Here is a 22,947-nt window from a genome sequence, read left to right on the forward strand (position 1 = left end):
CACACACACACACACACACACACACTCTGATGTGTGCGCTGGTTCTCCTCAGGCAAGCGACACGGAGCCGGAGAGAAGAAGAGCGGCGGTGCGGATCTGTGCAGGAGGAGTCTGCCGATGAAAGGTTGGAGTGTGTTTGTGTTTGGCCACGTTTCATTTGAAATCTGTGTCTGAAACCTGAGAAACACTGCAGGCAAAACAGAGGCAGGGCTGCGATTTTAATCATTACACCAGGTCTCTCAGACGCCTCTGTCTCTCAGTATGCGTCCCGTCAGCCGTATCCCGCTTTATATTAGATAAGGAAAATAATATTTAGTTTTAGCTTTAGTAAATGTAATACTTTATCTTAATGTATTTCAGTTGTTTGCCAAGGCAACATCTCTAATTTTTAAGGTTTTAAGTTTACGTTTTTCATTTAATAGTTATATTTTATGTCAGGTTTACGTAAGGAAATTTCTATTTGTATTTTTTTAGTACTGCATTTAATTTGATCTGAATATTTTTTACATGAATGCAGTAAAAATTATAGTAGTAGAGTAATGAGAGTCTAATGAGAATCATTATTGAGGATAATTACAATAAAAATTTTTATAAAAATATTAAATCAAATGGATTACAGTAATAAGAAATTTGGGGAAAATGTGATTAATTATTATAAAAAAATATGCTGTTAATGAAAAAAAAGTGAAATGTTAGTTTTCTTGGGTATCATGTAGTCTATTGAGAATCATCACTGAAGATAATTAAAAAAATAATAAATTAAAAATGAAAAGCAATGCATTATAGTAATAAATACTACAAGTGTGTTTAATTGTTATAAAAAATAACAATGCAATGCAAAAAAAAAAACTTTGAGTCCTTAAATATTTGTAATTTTCTGCAATAAATAATTATTATTTTGTCTTATGATTTTAAAGGGTTTCCTGGATAATTAATGTTAAGAAAAAAAATGAATACAGTAATAAGAACTTGGGGAAAATTTGCTTAATTGTTATAAAAAATAACGCAATGCAATGGAGACCAAAAAACTTAACAGTCCTAAAAATAGTCTTCATTTTCTTTATGCAGTGTGCTTTTTTTTCTTATGGTTTTGGAGTGAAATGCTGTGCGTTTCTCAGTATGACCTGCACGTGTTTATTTGAGGAGGATGGTCTGATGATCTGCTTGCAGGAGGATCATTAGATGTGTGTTTGACTCACTGATGTGAATGAAGAATTGCTGCAGTAACAGAGAGAGACACTGTTAGTATGAAAGGCACGTTCTGATATATAAAATCCATAAAGCCTCACGTGATCGTCTCTGCTTTTCAGCCGGGATCAGACTTTCTGAATCTGGCTTGACTGTAGAGGATCAAATACAGAATCTTGAATGTTTTGGTTCAGGTGTGACTGTAAATCTGTTATTCAGTGCTGTTTACCAACTCCAGCATCACCAGCACTAGTGCTCAGAGTGATCTGAACAAACCTCTGCATTAAATATTAAACTTCAGTGTGTAGCTCGTCCCGCAGTGCTCAAGAAATCCTCTCAGAACATCAGTAAAAGCCTGTCGACCAGCGCTCACGTGTTCTTAAAATAATGCAGAACTCTAGTTCTGACGGGATTTGGTCTTCATGTCACACATTTCCGTTTCACATGTATTTTAGATGATTGCATGAAGTGTCTCATGCATGATTCATGCTAATGGATCTGTTTCTGCAGGCCTGGAGCTTCTGTACCAGCCGGAGGTGGTCCGACTCTACCTGTCGCTCCTCAAACTGAGTCAGAATCACAACACGCTGGAGGCGGCGGCTGGAGCCCTGCAGAACCTGTCAGCCGGACACTGGGCCGTGAGTCACACCAGTCTGCGACTGACCGTCATATGACCGATACAGCGAGCACTTCTGAGGATTGAATAATCACTGGTTTTGACTAAGATAGCGAGATGTTCAGAGTTTTGCTTTGAGGCACTTCATAGCAAGTAAAATAGATCTTCACCAGCAGAACTGTGAGTTCCGATTTGAAGTACTTTTGGATGGAAAGAAATTCTGATCACGAAGTCTATACTCATTTTCCACAGAATTTTCTGTTTTCTGTACAGTCATACATGGAGACTGCTGTGCTGTTATTTTAATTATGTAATTACATAATGGTACAAAAACACTTTGACTGAAACATTTTAGCTAGTTTGCATGGCAACATTTCTCATTTTAATTTAGTTTAGCTTTATGTACTAAAATAACTAAAACTAAAATTATTTAAAACTACATAGAAGTATATTTTAAAAACTACTAAAAATGACAAAAATACACCACAAATTTGACTAAAGTTTTAACTAAAATTAAAATGGAAAATTCATATGAATAAAATATTAATAAAAAGCTATAATAGTATCTTGCTGATATTAAAATAACACTGATATACAGTGGGTACGGAAAGTATTCAGACCCCCTTACATTTTTCACTCTTTGTTATATTGCAGCCATTTGCTAAAATCATTTAAGTTAATTTTTTTTACCCACTGTATATGTGACCCTGGAGTAGAGGTCTGCGCGGGACTGTTTTTTTACTCCCGCAAGGTTATATTCCGCTATATATTCACTCTTTGTTCACCCGCTGTCTGCTTAGAATCATTTTCTGTTCCCGCTGAATGTAGATCTCATTTCCAGAATCTCATATTTAAATTTCCGCTACTGAAGGAAAGAGAGAGGCTGACAAATAAAAGTGTATTCTGCACAAAATTGTATGTTATTTTATTCGTCTTGTCAAGAGTCTTGAATTTATTGACTTTGACTTGAATTTATATGAATTAGGCTATCTTAAGACACAAAAGTCGTTTAATATTTTATGCAACAGTAGGAGAGCAAAGTGTCAGAGAAAAAAAAATGTTGTACAAAAATTGTATTTCTTATTTTTATTCGTCTTGTCAGGATACAATTCGTTTAACATTGACAACACGATAGGGAAAAAGTGTCGCATAGAGAAAAAAAATAAAAATGTAGGTTGTACAAAAATAGCCTTTTTTTTTTTTTATTCGTCTTGTCAAAATACTAAATACGTTTGACATTTTTATGTTAATACAGTAGGAAAAGTGTCGCAGAGAAAAATAAATAAATACGACATCTTTCATTTAAAATTATATGCTAAGCAAAATCTAAACAAAACCGAGCTGAACGTCCTTCAAGGACAGCGCATCCACACTTTGCTCCATCATTACTCTGCTCTGTCTCTCATCGACAGCCTGCCTGTTCTGTCTGAGGGTCGTATAGTTACCACCGGTACAGCCTGCCCTGAGCATCGTTTTGCACATGCTGCGCACAGACCTCGCAAATAAAACACGTGACGTTTAAAGCATGCGTGCTGATTTTTTTGCACCCTCAGATTCCAGATTTTCAAATAGTTGTATCTCAGCCAAACATTGTCCTATTCTAACAAACCATACATCAATGGAAAGATTATTTACTCATGTAATGTTATTATGTATAAATCTCAATTTCACAAAATTGACCCTTATGACTGGTTTTGTGGTCCAGGGTCACATGCAATATTGACCTAAATTCAAAATTTAAGTATTTTTATTCATACAAAATTTTGATGTATTTAAATTGCATATAAAATCCCCATGCATGTGGATTACACAGTTTTAACATTAACATTACGTTTTGTGGAAATCGGACCTGTTTCATTTATCTGTGATCTATGAAAAATATGCAGCACATTAAGTTTATTAGTATGTTTAACTTAATACTGTGTAATTTAAATGCATGGAAATTTTATATGCAATTCAAATATATAAATCCTAAATTTAGACCTAATATTTTTTTTCTGTATTATTACAGTATTAATGATTTTAGAGAAAACATTCAAAACCAAAACTAAGATGACTTATAGTGTGACTGAGTATGTTTTACTCTTCAGAGTAACAAGTGAAACTATCTGTTCAAAACACAAACTTAAAATTACAATACAGAGCAGTAAAGCATGAATCAAAGCTTCTTAACAAAACTTCCTCTTCGTTTTCTCAGTGGTCCAATTATATCCGAGCAACGGTGCGTAAGGAGAAGGGTCTGCCGGTGCTGGTGGAGCTGCTGCACTCGGGTGCGGATAAAGTGGTGCGAGCGATCACCATTGCGCTCAGAAACCTTGCCATCGACCACAAGAACAAAGATCTTATCGGTAAGATCCAGAGCAGCTGCTTTACTCTGATGCTCTCCATGTGATGCTGAGGCTGACGGTCTCTCTGCTGCCCGGTCAGGGAGTTACGCCATGAGGGATCTGGTCAGTAACCTGCCCTGCGGCCAGCAGCGACCCGCCAAGAACCTGGAGGGAGACACGGTGGTGGCCGTCCTGAACACTATACTGGAGATCGTCTCTGAGAACCTGGAGAATGCCAGATTCCTCATCCAGGGACAGGGAATCCAGAAACTGGTCTCAATCAACAGAACCAGGTGTCAAATCACACAAAATGCCCTATGCCATAGCAACGTGGTAAAATCAACTCACAACACCTTAGCAACCCCATGGCAACCACCCAGAATGCCCTATGCTATAGCAACATGGTAAAATCCACTCAGAACACCTTAGCAAACCCATAGCAACCACCCAAAACGCCCTATGCCATAGCAATGTGGTAAAACCCACTCAGAACACCTTAGCAACCACCCAAAACACCCTGTGCCATAGCGATGTGGTAAAATCTACTCAGAGCACCTTAGCAAACCCATATCAACCACCCAAAACACCCTATGCCATAGCGATGTGGTAAAACCCACTCAGAACACCTTAGCAACCACCCAAAACACCCTATGCCATAGCGATGTGGTAAAATCTACTCAGAACACCTTAGCAAACCCATATCAACCACCCAAAACACCCTATGCTGTAGCAACCGGATAATATATCTAATATTCAATCAATGCAATGCACTGTAATGCATTTAAATGTTAATGCAGAACTAGATGTTGATTTAGTAACCGCTATGATGGATTCAGTCAGTTCATTCAGGAAAGGATTTGTCAGACTAAGTCTTTCTTTAAAAACTGTGTTTTGCTATTTGATCAATCTAGCAATCCACTCAGAACACCTTAGCAACCACCCAAAACACCCTGTGCCATAGCGATGTGGTAAAATCTACTCAGAGCACCTTAGCAAACCCATATCAACCACCCAAAACACCCTATGCTGTAGCAACTTGGTAAAATCCACTCAGAACACCTTAGCAACCACCCAAAACACCCTATACTGTAGCAACTTGGTAAAATCCACTCAGAACACCTTAGCAACCACCCAAAACACCCTATGCCACAGCGACGTGGTAAAATCCACTCAGAACACCTTAGCAAACCCATAGCAACCACCCAGAACACCCTATGCTATAGCAACATGTTAAAATCTACAAATCTACTCCCATAGAAACAACCCTAAACAGTAGATGTAAAGCTGTAGTTTTGGTCTGATCAGGATGTTTTCTGTCTTGTTGATCTGTGAACTTGTCAGCCAATCGGTGCGCGAGACCAAAGCCGCGTCACACCTCCTGCAGACGGTTTGGGCCTATAAGGATCTGCGACACACGCTGTGTAAGGCCGGCTGGAACAAAACACACTTCAAGGTAACAACAGTTAAAGACGGGCGGATCGATGCGTGTTTCACAGCCATACTTATTAAATTAATTTCAGAGAGCACTGTGCTGATGATGAATATCGATCATGTGTTTTAGCCAGCTGTCTCTGGCCTGCCCAAAAAACAGAGGAACGCCAAGCAAAGGAATGATGACATCACACTGCCCTTAATGGAAAAGAACCAAGGTCACGGATTCCTGCTGCTTGAATGCAGCATATTTATGAGGCTCCAGCATTCATGAGAATGACAGAAGTGCTGTGCCTTCTTTCTTATGCAAGCTTTAGTGTTAGAATTAAGCATGTGTGTGTGTGTGTGTATGTGCGCGTGTATTTAATACACTAATGCAGTGGTGTGTGTGTGTGTATTTAATGCACTAATGCAGTGGTGTGTGTGTGTGTGTGTGTGTATTTACAGTTTTTTTAAATTGCTTGGACACTAACAGTGGTACTTGAGGCCCACTTAGTGAAACCATTCACTCATATACCTAATCTTTAGACAAGTCTGCAAAACTACAAGCACATTACATGCTTTAAACTCAGTTTGATATTGTAATACAAACTTTTTGCAAAACTCTAAACACAGTTCTCTGCATTACACATATTATTCGAAACGAACAGCTCTTTTGTTTAATTTGGGAAACACTGCCATTTAAATGCCACACTCATTTACTGATGACCTACACACAATGATCATGCATGAAAACACTTATACATCATTTGTTCACTTAGTAATCAAAACTCAGTTTTTTTTATAAAGAAATTATTTTTACTCCCTTGCATTTCTGTTTTCTGTACATTGTATCTATATTGTATAAAGTGCTTTATCTATCTATCGATCTATCGATCTATTGATCTATCTGAATATGCATAGAAGCCAAGCCAGAAAGTCAACTTTATTTCTGAAGTGCTTTATACAATTTAGATTTTCACAGCAACTTCACAATAGTATCACATTCACATTCTGCTGTAAAGCAGCTCTAACAAGTCAATAGTGTCATTCTACAGCTCAAGTCAGTTCAGTATTGATTCAGTTCAGTTGCATAACTGTGTAAAAATCATCATACTGCATATACAGTGTACATATTATTATTATTATTATCCTTTATTTTACCAGGAATTATCCTATTGAGATATAAATCTCTTCTACCAGGGAGTCCTGGCCAAAATGGCAGCACAGAAAGTTTCACAAACAGATTAGACGCACATAAAACAAAACAAAAAATATCATCCAACATCATATTAAAAATTACATAAAACATTCACAAGTTTCTTCCAGGTAGAACTCCAAAAGATTTCTAAAAATATTTAGAGATGGAATTGTTTCTAACATCATAACACTCTGCATTTCATTCCATAGCTTAGGACCATAGGAGGAAAAGGCAGTTTTGCCAAATTCAGAGCGCACTCTAGGAACAGTCAAATGTAATTTGTAAGAGTTTCTAGTGCTATAATTACAAGTATAATATGATAAAAGATTACAAATATAAGTTGGCAGTTTACCTAGTGTAAGCATTTTGTACTAATGCAGTGATGTGTGTGTGTGTGTGTGTGTTTAATGCACTAATGAAGTGATGCGTGTGTCTGTGTTTAATGCACTAATGAAGTGATGCGTGTGTGTCTGTGTTTAATGCACTAATGAAGTGATTATCACACACTCATCACTTCAACTTCTTTTCATCTGTCAGTGAAGCCATGAAGGATAGTTACTAGTTATATCTTTGTATCATCAAACACATATAGAGTTTCATCCAATATTGACTTGAACTCTTTATTTTTACAGGTTGGAGATCCACTTTCAGTCCTGCATTTAGACTGACATTATCAGCCTTCAGCACAATTCATCACAAAATCAAACGAGAGAAATACAGCATATCATACCTGCTCATGTCCACATCGAAAGAGAGCTGGAGCAATCGTGTCCGATCTGTCTGAAAGTGGAATTTGACTCTTTGCTGCTTTGGCAATCTTCACTGTTAAACTCAAGAATCATGATGATGTGACGAGTCATTTATTGATTGTTTAACATCTGATCATACATCATATTACGATCTTGTGTTGTTTCTATTGCTTATTTTTTGTTGACGAGTCTCTAAGTTGTATAATAGTGATGCAATCACACAGACAATTTCAGCTCTGTATCTAAAGTTTTATGCATTAAAAAAAAAAAAAAGAATATTGATAGAATATTACAGAAAATGTACTTATTATAGCCTATATCAGAGAATACTATATAAGAGATTTTAACGCATTCATACGAAATTTCTTTCATAACGTCAGTGATTTAATGGCTTGAGAATTAAACATCTCTTCTTGATACATCTATTTCGTCATGCATCTAACAGAAAACAAGTGAAATAAAAATAAAATGAAACGTATTCTTGCCTCGTGGCAATTAATGTCGCAAGCTGAACGATTCGCTCGTCTGGTGTGCATTCGAACGTTCTGAGCGATTCGAAAGTAAAGAGTCGATTCAAATGATACGAGTCTGAAGCGTGTTTTGAAATCGCATCGGTTACAGATTCACTGAATCTTCAGATGCTGATCAGCAGAGATGAGTGAAAATCATCGATCACAGACGGAGAAGAACACAACCAAGGCGAAGAGAATCACCACAGGTGTGTGAGACTCAATATTCATATTCACTTTTAACGTGCTTTATATCATTTTAACTTTATATGATCTGTGATCGAATCTCTTTGAAACAATCATGTACATTCAGAGCAGTTTCAGTGTATTTTAAGTTACAGTATATGGTCACTATAGTATACATGAGTAGATTGTGTGAGTGTGTAGTCATAGTTTCTGCTTTTACTACAGTAAATCAGCTGTCATTAGACATCAGACGATTTATTATTTGTATTTATTTTTTTTATTACAAATCATTTTTATAAACATTTATTTAAAACAATTCTTAACTGTTGGGGGAGATTCAGGTCAGGATCATTATAGTTAAAACGAATCATTAAATGAATACACACATACTTGAAATAAAATTAGCATGAACTGAAATGAAATATAAAAAGGTCAATTATTTTTATTTTGATTAGTTGCCAAGGAAGCATATTTCTTACTTTCATTTAGATTAAGTACTGAAATAATTAAAATAAATAATAAAAAAACTTTAAAGACAGATGAAAAACTAATAAAAATGACAAACTCGCTACAAAAAATACTAAAACTTTAACAAAATTTTAAATAAAAACTGCACTCTCAGCAGCCCTACTCTTTTTATTTATTATTTTCTTGCAGCCCATATTATTATTTTCACCAGACCATGATAATAACAAATTCTCAATTGATAGTTAATCATTCTTTTTGCGAAAATTATTGTTATTTGTGAACGTAGGCGTGTTTTGATTTTACAAAATCAGTTTGGGCGAATGCAACTGATTGATCATGAGCCCAACATTTAGCAAAAATGTTAAACATTCAGTCTACCTGAACGAAGACGTATTTCATTGTAAGTTAATGCTGTTAAATAGAGAGAGAGAAAAATACATTGAAAAGAAAAAAAGGAAAAAAAAAAAACTAGTGTAGGCTATTCTTAAACTTGGACCTCATTATATTGAAGTACACATCCAAGCACCAGAAGCAACCTACACTCTAAGTGTTCTTTCATTTAAAAGTATGCATTTTTATTCATTCACAGGCTATATGGTTGAAATAATATTTTAAGTGCCATTGTTTAAAAAATGCTTTATTGACTGACGTTTCATAGACCTTCAGTTGTTATGCTTTCAAATTCCATGCCATTTGTAATTTCACAGTATTTTCACCTCCTAAATTACTACCCTTGTAAAGTCACAATTCTATAATGGTCAAATTTACTCAGGCCGATGGCATTTTTTGAATGACATTAAATTTGTTTTTTAGAATAATTGTACATAAATGGGTTAAGCAAAACAAATGTGATTATTTCTGAGAACTTTTTAACTGCAGGCAGATATAGGCCTACATTATGGTACAGTACAAATATTTGGAGCGTCCCTTATTCTGCCCATTATTTTCTTAAAGAATAAACACTTATTTTCTACAATACACACATACTTGAAATAAAATTAGCATGAACTGAAATGAAATATAAAAAGGTCAATTATTTTTATTTTGATTAGTTGCCAAGGAAGCATATTTCTTACTTTCATTTAGATTAAGTACTGAAATAATTAAAATAAATAATAAAAAAACTTTAAAGACAGATGAAAAACTAATAAAAATGACAAACTCGCTACAAAAAATACTAAAACTTTAACAAAATTTTAAATAAAAACTGCACTCTCAGCAGCCCTACTCTTTTTATTTATTATTTTCTTGCAGCCCATATTATTATTTTCACCAGACCATGATAATAACAAATTCTCAATTGATAGTTAATCATTCTTTTTGCGAAAATTATTGTTATTTGTGAACGTAGGCGTGTTTTGATTTTACAAAATCAGTTTGGGCGAATGCAACTGATTGATCATGAGCCCAACATTTAGCAAGGCAGGAAAACATTCAGTCTACCTGAACGAAGACGTATTTCATTGTAAGTTAATGCTGTTAAATAGAGAGAGAGAAAAATACATTGAAAAGAAAAAAAGGAAAAAAAAAAAACTAGTGTAGGCTATTCTTAAACTTGGACCTCATTATATTGAAGTACACATCCAAGCACCAGAAGCAACCTACACTCTAAGTGTTCTTTCATTTAAAAGTATGCATTTTTATTCATTCACAGGCTATATGGTTGAAATAATATTTTAAGTGCCATTGTTTAAAAAATGCTTTATTGACTGACGTTTCATAGACCTTCAGTTGTTATGCTTTCAAATTCCATGCCATTTGTAATTTCACAGTATTTTCACCTCCTAAATTACTACCCTTGTAAAGTCACAATTCTATAATGGTCAAATTTACTCAGGCCGATGGCATTTTTTGTATGACATGTATGACAAATGTTTTTTTAGAATACTTGTACATAAATGGGTTAAGCAAAACAAAAGTGATTATTTCTGAGAACTTTTTAACTGCAGGCAGATATAGGCCTACATTATGGTACAGTACACATATTTGGATCGTCCATTATTCTGTCCCTTATTTTCTTTATTTTAAAGAATAAAAGATAAAGAATCACAATTAGCCCTTATTTTCCATTTCTGAAGTTAATTGGCAACCCTAATGATGATATAATTATCTTTTGACTCCCCTGACAGTGGCACCTTGCTCAAAAAAACAAAAACCTCAGTTGTAGGAGATATGCAAGCGAAAAATAGATGAAAAAAAAAAAGAAAAAAGAAGGCATGAAACTCCAAGGTTGAAAACGAGTCCCACTCCGGCCCTGGTAACGTTATAAATTAACCTCATTAAATATTGTTGTCCCTAATGATGATGTAATTATCTTTTGACTCCCCTGACGGTGGCACCCTTTTAAAAAAAAAAAACCTCAGTTGTAGGAGATATGTGAGCGAATAATAGATTTAAAAAATACAAATAAAAAAGTGGGCCGGTCTAAGGCATGAAACTCCAGGGCTGAAAATGAGTCCCACTCCGGCCCTGTATGTGACCCTGGAGCACAAAACCAGTCATAAGGGTAATTTTTTTCTGAAATTGAGATTTATACATCATCTGTAAGCTGAATAAATAAGCTTTCCATTGATGTATGGTTTGTTAGGATAGGACAATATTTGGTCGAGATACAACTATTTGAAAATCTGGAATCTGAGGGTGCAAAAAAATCTAAATATTGAGAAAATCATCTTTAAAGTTGTCCAAATGAAGTTCTTAGCAATGCATATTACTAATCAAACATTAAGTTTTTATATATTTACGGTAGGAGATTCACAAAATATCTTCATGGAACATGATTTTCCATGAAAATGATTTTTGGCATAAAAGAAAAATGGATAATTTTGACCCATACAATGTATTGTTGGCTATTGCTACAAATATACCTGTGCTGCTTATGACTGCTTTTGTGCTCCAGGGTCACATATCAATGATTCTTCAATAAGACAGGTACAGGGACTGTTTGTAACTTGTATACAGGTCATTGATATGTGAATGAGTATTGCATTCGAGGTTAAGAGATGTTTCTTTTTGTCCAGCAATGTTGTCTGGTGCTGCAGAAGCTTCATCCTCATCCATGAGCTCCTCTGATGTTCAATCATCAGCTGCTAATGAACCAGAGCAGGAGTCTGCTCCACAAACCCGCCGCCGAAACAAGAGCATCGGCGCGGCCCATCCCGCCATCTACTTAAACACCCGCTCTCACAAACTGCTCAGGAGAGCCATACGCATCTGGAAGATGCCGATTCCCATACTGAGCTTCACGGGGTCTTTGAAGCCGAAGCCCAGAAGCTTCCGAGAGCGACTGAAGCGAGTGGAGATGCTTCGTAATCGGTGTGAAGACTCGAATAGTCCGAAGCCGATGACTCGCTCCGTCAGAGACCTGCAGCTGTGCAGCTCTGGGACAGACTCCTCTCCATCACCCTCCAGCACCTCCCTAAAGTCCCACCGCAGCCTCCGCACGCGGCCGGTCCACATGCTCCGCACCCGGCGATATAGGAAACAGTTACAGCTCTACCGGATGCTGTCCAACAACAGGAGACGCAGACAGAGCGATGAGAAACCGCACAAGCTGGAGGTCAGTGACATGCCCTGGACCACAAAACCAGTCATAAGGGTCAATTTTCTGAAATTGAGATTTATGCATCATCTGAAAGCCGAATAAATAAGCTTTCCGTTGATGTATGGTTTGTTAGGATCGGACAATATTTGGCTGAGATACAACTATTTGAAAATCTGGAATCTGAGGGTGCAAAAAAATCTAAATATTGAGAAAATCATCTTTAAAGTTGTTCAAATGAAGTTCTTAGCAATGCATATTACTAATCAAACATTAAGTTTTGATATATTTACGGTAGGAAATTTACAAAATATCTTCATGGAACATGATCTTTACTTAATATCCTAATGATTTTTGCATAAAATGGATCATTTTGATCCATACAATGTATTGTTGGCTATTGCTACAAATATACCTGTGCTGCTTATGACTGCTTTTGTGCTCCAATTGCTCGTTCACTTCTAAATGAGTGAATGTCCTTCATTAGTATCTACAGAGCCCTTAAGGAGGCGTGATGATGATGGATAAATATGAGATGGGAGGAAAAATTGTATTACAATGCTTTTGCGTTCGCTCTCAAAACTTTTGCGTTATTCTGAGAAACTTTGCACTCATTTGCAAAACTTTTGCATTGCCCAGAAAAACGTTGCTTTAGTTTACAATTTGTGTTCTCTGGTAAAACGTTTGCGTTCCACATAGAAACTTTGCGCAGCGTTTTTGCTTTAGTTTACAATACATTTGCGTTTCCACACAAAACGATTGCGTTCCCCCGAGATACTTTGCGTTTTCTTTTTGTGTCCACTCCTAAAACTATTGCATTCCCTCTAGAAACGTTGTGTTCCTTTGCAAAACTCTCATTTGCAGTAATATTGCGCTCTCTCACAAAACTATTGCGTTCCTTCGAGAAACTTTGCTTTAGTTTACAATACACTTGCGTTCTTTCACCAAACTATTGCGTTGCGTTCTCTCCCAAAACATTTGCGTCCGCTCTTAATACAATTGACTTTGTCTTGAAAAAGTTGCGTTCTCTTACAAAACATTCACATTCGATCCCAAAACATTTGTGTTCCCACAAGAAATGGCATTCGCTTGCAAAACTATTGCGTTTCCCCAATAAACTTTGCACTCTCTAGCAAAAGTACAGGAATATAGGTTTTTCTACCACCTCATATTATTTCCATCACCAAAATTCTGAGAGCAAACACAACGTTTCTCAGGGAGATGGTGAATTTTTGCAAGCGTTTTTTTGTTTGTTTTTGTTTTGCACTGAAATATGTATTTTTTACTCGTATCTCTCTCAATTTTTTACCGTGTCCCTTTAAACCCAAAGTATACTTCGGTTATTATGAGTACGCGAGGGTCCGCGTACAGTGCGTGGTATGCAAATTTTGTCACCAGAATAGTATGCACATGTGCATGTCATACATACATTTTTTTTTTTGCACTAATCAGTTGTTCCACAAGGTGGCAGCACTGATCCGGCCTGTTGTTTCACAGTAGAAAACGAAATTAAAGAGACGGAACAACAACAGCAACAACAAAACAGCAGAGACTAAAACAACAACAGACAGCTGCATTGACAAGCGCTTGTTATGAGAGAGAAAATAACTTAAGATTAAAAGAGTACAAAGATATGTTTATCAGTCATAACTTCTGGAGAAATATAGTGCAGACACTGGACTAAGATGAAGCTTTCTAGAGCGCTTGTGTCGACTGCCTGCATTCGCGCATGATATCAAATGGAGAATCCTCTGAAAGGCTACTGTACGTGTTCTACTGTACACATACGCTAGCGTACGCATACTTTGGGCTTTAGGGCCTCCGTAAATCTCTGAAGCCATTCGCATTGTTATTTTGACAGTAAAGTGTCCAAGTTCTTTAAGTGGTCACTGTTCAGTATGTCCTGCTTCGTCAGTGTCTTCAAGTGTTGTTTTCCTCACCGAACATCTCATCAGAATCTGTGTAGATCAGGGCTCATGGATGTGTCAGTCTGCATAATTAACCGTTTCATTACAGGGTCAGTCATCACCTGCGGCGCCCACTCGTGTTAAAGGTCAGTCTTTACCAAATTTGAATATCATTTGAATATGTGAATATTGAAGTGTGCACAAAGACAAAAGCAATTTGTTGAGGCTTCCAGGAGCTCTGGGTACATGCATATATATACAAGACAAGAATAGAAATCAATTTTCAGTAAGTAGGAATAAAAATAAAAACAAGTAATGCATGCATTTAGGTGGAGTAATCAGAAGGCTTATGTACAGATGCAAATTTGTATAAATGTAAACATATTGGCCTATACATAGTAAGTATCTATCTATTTATATGGCAAAATACCATATAAATATCATTTTAGAATTCATCTTCCATGTTTGCTGAGTTTATGATCTGTAGATATCACCCTTTTAAATTAGTTAAAAATATTATTGTTATTAAAGACAAAACTGGCTAAATATGGCTAAACATGCCCAAAATATAAGCATACATTAATGTTCAAAAAAGTTTGGTTTCTGAAAGATGTTTTAGTGTTTTTGAAAGAAGCATTTCAAAATGCATTTATCTGATCAAAAATATAGTGAAAATGTGAAATATTTTTTAAATGTAAAATAGCTGTTTTCTGTGTGAATATCTGTTAAACTGTAATGTATTTCTGTGATGCGCAGCTGTATTTCCAGCATCATTACTCCAGTCTTCAGTGTCACATGATCTTCAGAAATCATTCTAATATGCTGATTTGCTGCACAATATTTATGTGGAAATCGTGATGCATTTTATTTTTCAGGATTCACAGATGAATCCAGCATTTATTCGAAATAGAAATCTTTTGTAACATCATAAATGCCACTTTTGATCAATTTAATGCGTATGAATTTCTTTCAATAAAAATCTTACTGACCCCAAACGTCGGTAAAGATGAAAGACGACTTCTGAATCCGCATCCTCACACATGTGATCTGATCTCACAGGCTCCTCTGAGATTCAGGATGATCACCGAGATTCGTCGTCTACCCAGAGTCCTCCAGTGATCCGGGCGCCGCCGAGAAAAACCAGTCGCCGCTTGTGGCGCCGACAACTGGACAGCAGCAGTTCAGAAAACAGCCCGATGACCGCTAACCCAGTTAACAGACAGCAACCTGGGAAAACAGACAAACAGAGTCACAACAGAAGGATTTCGTTTTCTTTTGCTGATGTTTCAAGCGAGTCGGCTGAGTTCGATTTCCCTGATATTAATTCTAGTGCAATCAAAGAAGCTTCTGCACCTGCACACAGAAACATTAATGGCCACGATTCATCTGATCTCAAACCGGACGTCCAAACCAATGAGGAATCAACAACTCACACTGAAACGAACGCAGATGAACATGAACAACATCTGCATGAAAAGCCTGACACAACATCACCGGACTCTGAAGCGTCTTTGGTTTCATGGCTGAAGATCTTTAAAGAAGAACTCGAACACTGTGAAGATGCCACTGAGATGAAACAGGAGCCAGTTCAGTTCAAGAATCCTTCATCCATCAGAAGCACACAGTCTAATGCAGACGCTCTTCAGAAACCAGACACTCCCAGACCGAAGTCAATTGTGAAATGGAAGAACGTTATGATGCAGAGAGCGCTGTGTTCTTTTACATTCCCGTATGAGAATCAGGATCCAACACACGAATCCTGGTGCAGCTTTACGCTGGGGGACGATTCAACACACGCAGGCCGAAGTGACACAGACAGAGCTGACGTGACGCCTGAATGTCCTGAGAAACCAGCTGAAGATAACCTCAAGAACGGAGCTGCGGGAGATGCTTTCATACCACAGTAAAGCAACAGCTGAGGTACTTTAATGACTGATTCTTTCAATGGCTAAAGTCAGGATATTCTATATTATATTCATTGCGATATTAAAGGAATAGTTCACCCAAACAAGAAAACGTGCTCATGCAAGATCAGGATGAGTTTGTTTCTTCATCAGGTTTGTAGAAATGTAGCACTGCATCAAGTGTCTCACTGCAAGTGAATGGGTGCCGTCAGAATGAGAGTCCAAACAGCTGATAAAAACATCACAATAATCCACAAGTAATCCACAGCACTCCAGTCCATCAGTTAACATCTGGAGAAGACAAAAGCTGAAACTAATCCAGCATTAAGACGCTTCTAACTTTAAACCGTTGCCTCACCAAACAAAAATGTTTTAAGAACATTTTACTAACATTCTTATTAAGTTAAGTTAAAATGAATGTTCTCTGAACATTAAAAATGCCCAGTTTTAAATATTTCAAAAACGTTTTATTGTGGTCATGTGAACGTAAAGGGAATGTTCCATTTTGTAATTTGGCAAACATCATGGGAACGCTACTTTTGAATGTTCTCTGAACGTTCTGAAACAAGTAGCAACATTTAAAAAAAACGTCATATGAACGTTGAATCAAGATGTTTCAGAAATAAAACATTCCATGAAAGATGTATAATGCTTTTGTGCAAACATACATTTTCATTTTTAGTTTAACTATTCCTTTAAGGGCATGTGAATATGTGTCTTGTGTACATGTTCTTTAGTCTGGACAAGAAAGTGTTCTTTGAATATTTTCTAATTTCTGCAGATGTTTTGCCTTTATGTTTCCAAAATGAAGATGTTCATGTCTATTTCTAATCTGTTCCTCCGACAGTCTTCAGGCTGCCAGATGCTGCTGAATCCAGTGAATTAAAATAAAGACGAGAAGCATCACAAGGGCTGAATGTTGGATATAAGGACCACAATTTATATGCTTTATATGATATTGTTTTATATTAGTCCTACTGTGAACTGACATTTTTTTTAGCATTGACATCTGTGAGAATTAATTTTTAAACATTTTTATGTAATTGTAATGAATGACCACATGATGGCAGTGTTACACAGTCACACATTTTCACATTTTCACTGATGTGACAATAAATATGAGCATCACATTTGTTGCACCAGTTTAACTTTAATATCATATATTAATCATCTAAATAAATATTTGAATGACAAAATCTTTATATACATATATATATACTTTAAATAAATTATATTAAATTACATTATATCATAACATAATATATTAAGTTACAAATATTTGTTTAGTTCACTGCAAGACAACAAAGGTTGTTTTATTTATCGTGAATTATTTTAAAGTGTTTTACTTTGTTTTTCATGGATCTGCATCTTACCTATAATAAATTTGTTAATTAATTAATAATTAATTTAGATTTTAATATGGCAACATTGAGTAAAAACGGAGTACTAGAGACCAAACAAATGAAGTGAAGCTGTTAATCAGGGTTTCAGGACACTGAGCAGTTTCTTCTTCATGAATTATCCATGATGCACTGCAGAAACAATCTTTGTTTTCCAGCCTAGTCATCACACGATAGTTTCTGCATCCTCTTACGAATGAAAATACATGTTAACGCATTTGGACAAACACTGGGATGCTGATTTGTTTGATGTTTATCAAGTGAAGCACGTTTTGGTTGCTAAGTAACTCGAACGGCTAAAAAATGGTGATTATTTCCACAACGAGGAATAATGACTTAACAGATGCATGAACCACTTCAAACTATTTGTGATTTATTTGCAGAGAATTGTGGGTTAGGTGGATATTAAGAGTTTAAATAGAGCCGACAAACAGTTTGTAATGATTGTGCCTAGTGCATCGTTTCACTGGAAGAGGAAAGGCTAGTTTAGCTCACAAACAACCCTAGTGGCCTGTGTTTGTTCGGAGGGATTCTGTTAAAGCCGCTGGGAATGTGGGCGGCATTTCTGACGCTTGTGTGAGACTTTCTGAGCTTCATTAAACTGTCAATTTAACCTCCGCAAACCGCCTCATGATCAATTATAGTGCCGTGCTTCTTCTCAAAACTACTTGACTCACCTTCAGAAGGGATTCTCACGCTCTCTGTGCAGATGCACGTCTTCGGCCCTGTATTTAGATCTGATCTTTATTTGTGAAAGGAGTTTGAAGCAACAGGTTATTTAAAAGAAGAAGAGACAGAGTGAGAGCTGGTCTAACAATCTCGTTTTTGGACTTTTGCACCTGAGACTGAGACACAGACAGCTAATAAACTAGTTTTGGCTCGGTTTTGTTCGGTTGGTTGGTGTAGGTGAGCAAATAGTTTATAAAAGGCATGAAAATCAGCTGAAAACGTGCTCACTCTCAGATCATCCGAGATCAGGATGAGTTTGTGTCTTCATAAGATTTGTAGAAATGCAGCATTGCATCAGTGTCTCACTGCAAGCGAATGGGTGCCGTCAGAATGAGAGTCCAAACAGCTGATAAAAACATCACAATAATCCACAAGTAATCCACAGCACTCCAGTCCATCAGTTAACATCTGGAGAAGACAAAAGCTGAAACTAATCCAGCATTAAGACGTTTGCAACTAAAATACGAGTCCATAATCCATAATAACGCTTCCTTCAGTGAAAAAAGTGCATCTGCTGTTGTCTCTCACATCAAAATCCAGCCACATATTAGTTTAGAGCTGTTTAAACGCTGCTTGATCTGTGCAGATTTCTCTCCTGATTCAGACCAGAACACTTTTTCACTGGAGGAAGAGTTATTATGGATTATGGACTCAATGTATTTTAGTTAAAAACATCTTAATGCTGGATTTGTTTCAGATTTTGTCTTGTCCAGGTGTTAACTGATGGACTGGAGTGCTGTGGATTATTGTGATGTTTTTATCAGCTCTCGTTCTGACGGCACCCATTCACTGCAGAGCATCCATTGCTGAGACTCTGATGCAATGCTACATTTCTCCAAACCTGATGAAGAAACAAACTCATCCACATTTTTCGTTTTTGGGTTATATAATTAAATCAGCATTAGAAATGAAATGTCTCTGTATTTATTATGTCATTGCAGGAGCATTAAAAGTACTTGAGAGTTTCAACAGGAGAGAATAATTACTTTTTAAATTGTATTACATTATCAAGAGCTGATATTAAAAACTAACATATGGGAGGTGGGAAATATGAGTCTAAATGTTGATTTAAAATGCTCATATCTCTTGCTTTCTTGCTGAGATTAACAGACTGTTGTAAAATTTGAGCTCTGTGTACAAACGTCTCTCCTGCTGTTTTTAAACCCTTTCGGGATCCGAGCTGAACCTGCATCAAAATGTCAGCGAGCACAGCTGGGGAATAAAAGCTGAACATTTGTTGAGAGATAAGAAGAATAAAGTCTTTAAAACTGGCAGCTTAATAGAAGGAAGGAGAAAGGTGTTTACTAATATTTGTGCAGATGCTTTCTGACCCAAACCGTTTACAAGAACATTTTCATATTGTTTAATGGCACAGCAATAGCTCTTGCAGTTATGAATATGTTAAACATTGTATACTGTTGAATTTTTTTAATAAACATATCAGCATGATGCATGATGAGACAGAACTAGCATTGTAATGCTGGTAACATCTTACTTGAAATGCTCTACTGATGGAAGAAAACAGCATGCAATATTCTTTTTGATGTTCACATTTCACCTCTAGCATAATTTTTTTTATGCAAAACAACCCCGAAATTATAAAATAAATAAATAAATAAAAAAGCTGGCATATATGCATGCTATGCTCGGTTTTCCTAAATTACTCGCCACTCAGCATTTTCACCGGCCATAATTTTGTTGCTGGGAAATAATTTTTTATATGATTAAAGTTCACGACTGCACACTAAAATTGACTTAAATGGGTTTCCAGGTCATTTTTGCCTATAAAAAGGCATTCTTTTTACTAACCTTATTAAATGTATGCATAATTTTTAATATCAAATTGTTAAATTTTACTAGTTATTACAGTTAATATAATGAGACACTATAGGACTGTTACCAATCAAATGAAATCAGAATCAACAAAAGCAGTAAGAAGCAGCTGAAGTGGCATTTAGATGCATTTTTACACAGACAAAGGTAATGAAGCTCACATGGAGCATGCCATGAATGCATTTATAGGCTGCAAAATTACAGCTGCATAAATAATGTTATGTTTAAATTACAATTTTAAATTTAAAGGTTTTTTTTAAAATATACAAATATGAAATACTTTTAAATATAAAAGTAAACCGGCAGCAGGTGGCAGCAAGTGACTGTCTTATTGAGTGAGTCATTGAGTCATTCATTCAAACGATTCGTTCAGACGGCTGAAGCATTCAAGAATGAACCAAGTGCCTGTCTTTATAGTTGGGTTACTGAATCATTGATTCGTTCGATACACTGAATCATTTAATAACGAATCACCGCGTGTGTTGCGCGACTAATGCTGTGACTAATGCTGTGATGTAATTGTTTAGAGTAATTTCTGTGGCACTGATTATTAATCAGCAGGTATAATCATCATTACACTAGATTAATTGCAGCACGTTAAAGACCAAACGGTCGTGAGTGACGTGTGAACGCGATTCATTTCAGGGAGTCGGTTCATTTAAATGATTAGATTTGTTCAGGTCAGCAATCAGAAATGTCCTCTTACCAGTTAATATAAATATATAAAATAGTGCTGTCAAACGATTAATCGCATGCAAAATAATTTTTTTTGTTTGAATAATATATGTGTGTGTTCTGTGTATATTTAATATGTATATATAAATACACACACATACAGTATATATTTTGAGTGTTGTGTTTACATGTCTATATATTCATATAATTTATATTATAAATACATATATTTAATATATAAAACATATTTTTCTGAAATATATACATGCATGTGTGTGTATTTATATAATAAATATACACAGTAGCCTACACGTAGGCCTACATGTATTATGTAAACATAAAACTTATTTTGGATGCGATTAATCGCGATTAATCGTTTGACAGCACCAATATAAAATATAATATAAAAACAAAACTGAGATCATTATTCTTTTTATACCATAATCGAGAACTTAAGTTTATTTACTGAAAGCAAGATTTTGTGTGAAATATTACTCCAAACATGTGTCTCGGCTCTTTTGCATAATAGTCAAGTGATTTACAAACGAGTCGGTTCAAGTCGGTTCAAATGAATCAACCGGTTCGTGAATCGAACATCAGTGGCGCGAGCGCAGCAGAAATCAGAGACGGACTCGATCATACCTGAGCTGTTTTTACACTTATTTTATTCAACCACTGCGTGTATTTCACCCTTCGAGCGGAAGGACAGTAAGGTAAGATCTTTGTGACTCTCATTAACCGATAAAACACAAATGTTATTAACTATTTCAGCTGCTTTGATCAGTTTCTGCACCTGAGGTGAAGTTCTCTCAGGCACAATCACCGCGGCTTTATCCCTCTGTTTGTACGGATCACTGCTGAATAATGTGGAAAAGGTTCAGATTTAAGGATAATAAACATGTCTTAAACATTCATATTCCTATACGAACAAAAAAAGATGATAGATGTGCGATTTGTCGGTTGGGACAAGCTTTTTTTTCCTCAGAGTGCGTTTATTTATGTAACTCGCCACAGTTTCTATATTAGGAATTAACCTTCAAGTCTTGGCTGTTAACGTTTAGTTATTAAACATTTCATATTTGTTGTACTCGGGGAAAAAAAAACATACGTTGACATTCATTGTACAGACGTTGAATGATCCGGGGCAAAGTCTTGGCTGTTAACGTTTAGTTATTAAACATTTCATATTTGTTGTACTCGGGGAAAAAAAAAACATACGTTGACATTCATTGTACAGACGTTGAATGATCCGGGGCATGTTGTCACTTTTCTTTTTTAAAGCAAATTTAACAGTAAAGCATTTCTGGAGAAAAATGTAGTATTAAAAAATATAGTTTTATCCCAGATAACTAGGTAGTTAAGTACATAAATAAGATATTAACAAATTACGACAAACACACACGTTTTATCTTGTCACAGTAATAACAATAATAATGCAATTTTAAGAATGAGAAAAATAAAACACAACCTGTAAGAGTTTGTGATATTGTCATTTTAGTTTGGATGACATGAAAATCCACAAAAACCACTCTAATGTAAGACTGTTTTGATTATATGTTTGAGAAAACAAGCATTTGTGTAAGTTTACCTTAGTTTCTGAGATCTAGACCTGTGTGTTCCTTATACATTTGACCTCAATCCGATTCCTCAATCATGGTTTTTAACTATAAATAATCACTTCAGCAAACCACTTACGCTTCACAGTATGAAAGATGTTAAAAGCTGCTCTGTCAACAGGGTTCAAATGTTTTTAACTGGATTTTTCCGTTTTAAATGGGTTTTATTTCAATGTGTTTTGTTGCTAAATGTCAGTAGTATTTATGGAAGCTTGTTTACACTATGGAATAATAGTAAAAAATGTAAATGGCAGTTTTTTCCTCACAATTGAGTTGACTTTTTTTCTTGCAGTTATGAGTTTTTTCTCATAATAACATTTTTTTTTCTCTCAATTCTGTTAAAAAACCCCTCCAAATTATGATAAAAAGTCACAATTACCTTTTGTTTATTTACCTTTTTGTTTTTTTATCCCGTGGTGGAAACAGGCTTTATATATATATATATATATATATTATTTTTATTTTTTTATTTTTTTATTCAGGGGCAGAAATTGCAGAGATGTAATCTCAGAATTGCAAGAAAAAAAAAACAACTCTGAATTTATAACTTGCAATTCTGATGGTTTTTTTCATAACTGCGAGAAACATAGCCCAAATTGTGAGCTACAAAAAAGTTTTTTATTAATTAGCAGAAACGGGCTTTCAAAAGTATTAGAGCTAAAACTGAAGAAAATTATTTTTTGTGTGT

The 22,947-nt window shown here is 35.7% G+C and overlaps 2 protein-coding genes across 2 annotated transcripts in view; both read left to right on the forward strand.

The window, feature by feature from the left end:
• Positions 1-5,896, forward strand: part of LOC107665448 (armadillo repeat protein deleted in velo-cardio-facial syndrome-like) — a 32,099-nt gene extending 26,203 nt beyond the window's left edge. The window contains exons 10-15 of the mRNA XM_016456324.1: positions 53-124; positions 1,699-1,826; positions 4,002-4,152; positions 4,232-4,424; positions 5,473-5,584; positions 5,693-5,896. Coding sequence (XP_016311810.1) covers positions 53-124; positions 1,699-1,826; positions 4,002-4,152; positions 4,232-4,424; positions 5,473-5,584; positions 5,693-5,836 — 800 coding nt within the window. The 3' untranslated portion in view covers positions 5,837-5,896. The remainder of the gene's footprint in view (positions 1-52; positions 125-1,698; positions 1,827-4,001; positions 4,153-4,231; positions 4,425-5,472; positions 5,585-5,692) is intronic.
• Positions 5,897-8,049: 2,153 nt separating this feature from the next.
• On the forward strand, positions 8,050-16,934 carry LOC107665454 (uncharacterized). The gene is made up of 5 exons (XM_016456329.1): positions 8,050-8,209; positions 11,675-12,213; positions 14,212-14,248; positions 15,162-16,022; positions 16,854-16,934. The coding sequence occupies exons 1-4, from the start codon at positions 8,146-8,148 to the stop codon at positions 16,007-16,009; spliced, it is 1,488 nt and encodes a 495-aa protein (XP_016311815.1). The 5' UTR covers positions 8,050-8,145; the 3' UTR covers positions 16,010-16,022; positions 16,854-16,934.
• Positions 16,935-22,947: the final 6,013 nt, after the last annotated feature.

The sequence above is a fragment of the Sinocyclocheilus anshuiensis genome, unplaced genomic scaffold, assembly GCF_001515605.1.
Source record: "Sinocyclocheilus anshuiensis isolate Anshui unplaced genomic scaffold, SAMN03320099.WGS_v1.1 scaffold495, whole genome shotgun sequence".
Taxonomy (NCBI): Eukaryota; Metazoa; Chordata; class Actinopteri; order Cypriniformes; family Cyprinidae; genus Sinocyclocheilus; species Sinocyclocheilus anshuiensis.

Coding starts and splice junctions, on each gene's coding strand:
- LOC107665454 (XM_016456329.1), top strand. CDS start 8,146: ATGAGTGAAAATCATCGATCACAGACGGAGAAGAACACAACCAAGGCG. Junction 8,210..11,674: donor GGCGAAGAGAATCACCACAG/GTGTGTGAGACT, acceptor CTTTTTGTCCAG/CAATGTTGTCTGGTGCTGCA. Junction 14,249..15,161: donor GGCGCCCACTCGTGTTAAAG/GTCAGTCTTTAC, acceptor CTGATCTCACAG/GCTCCTCTGAGATTCAGGAT.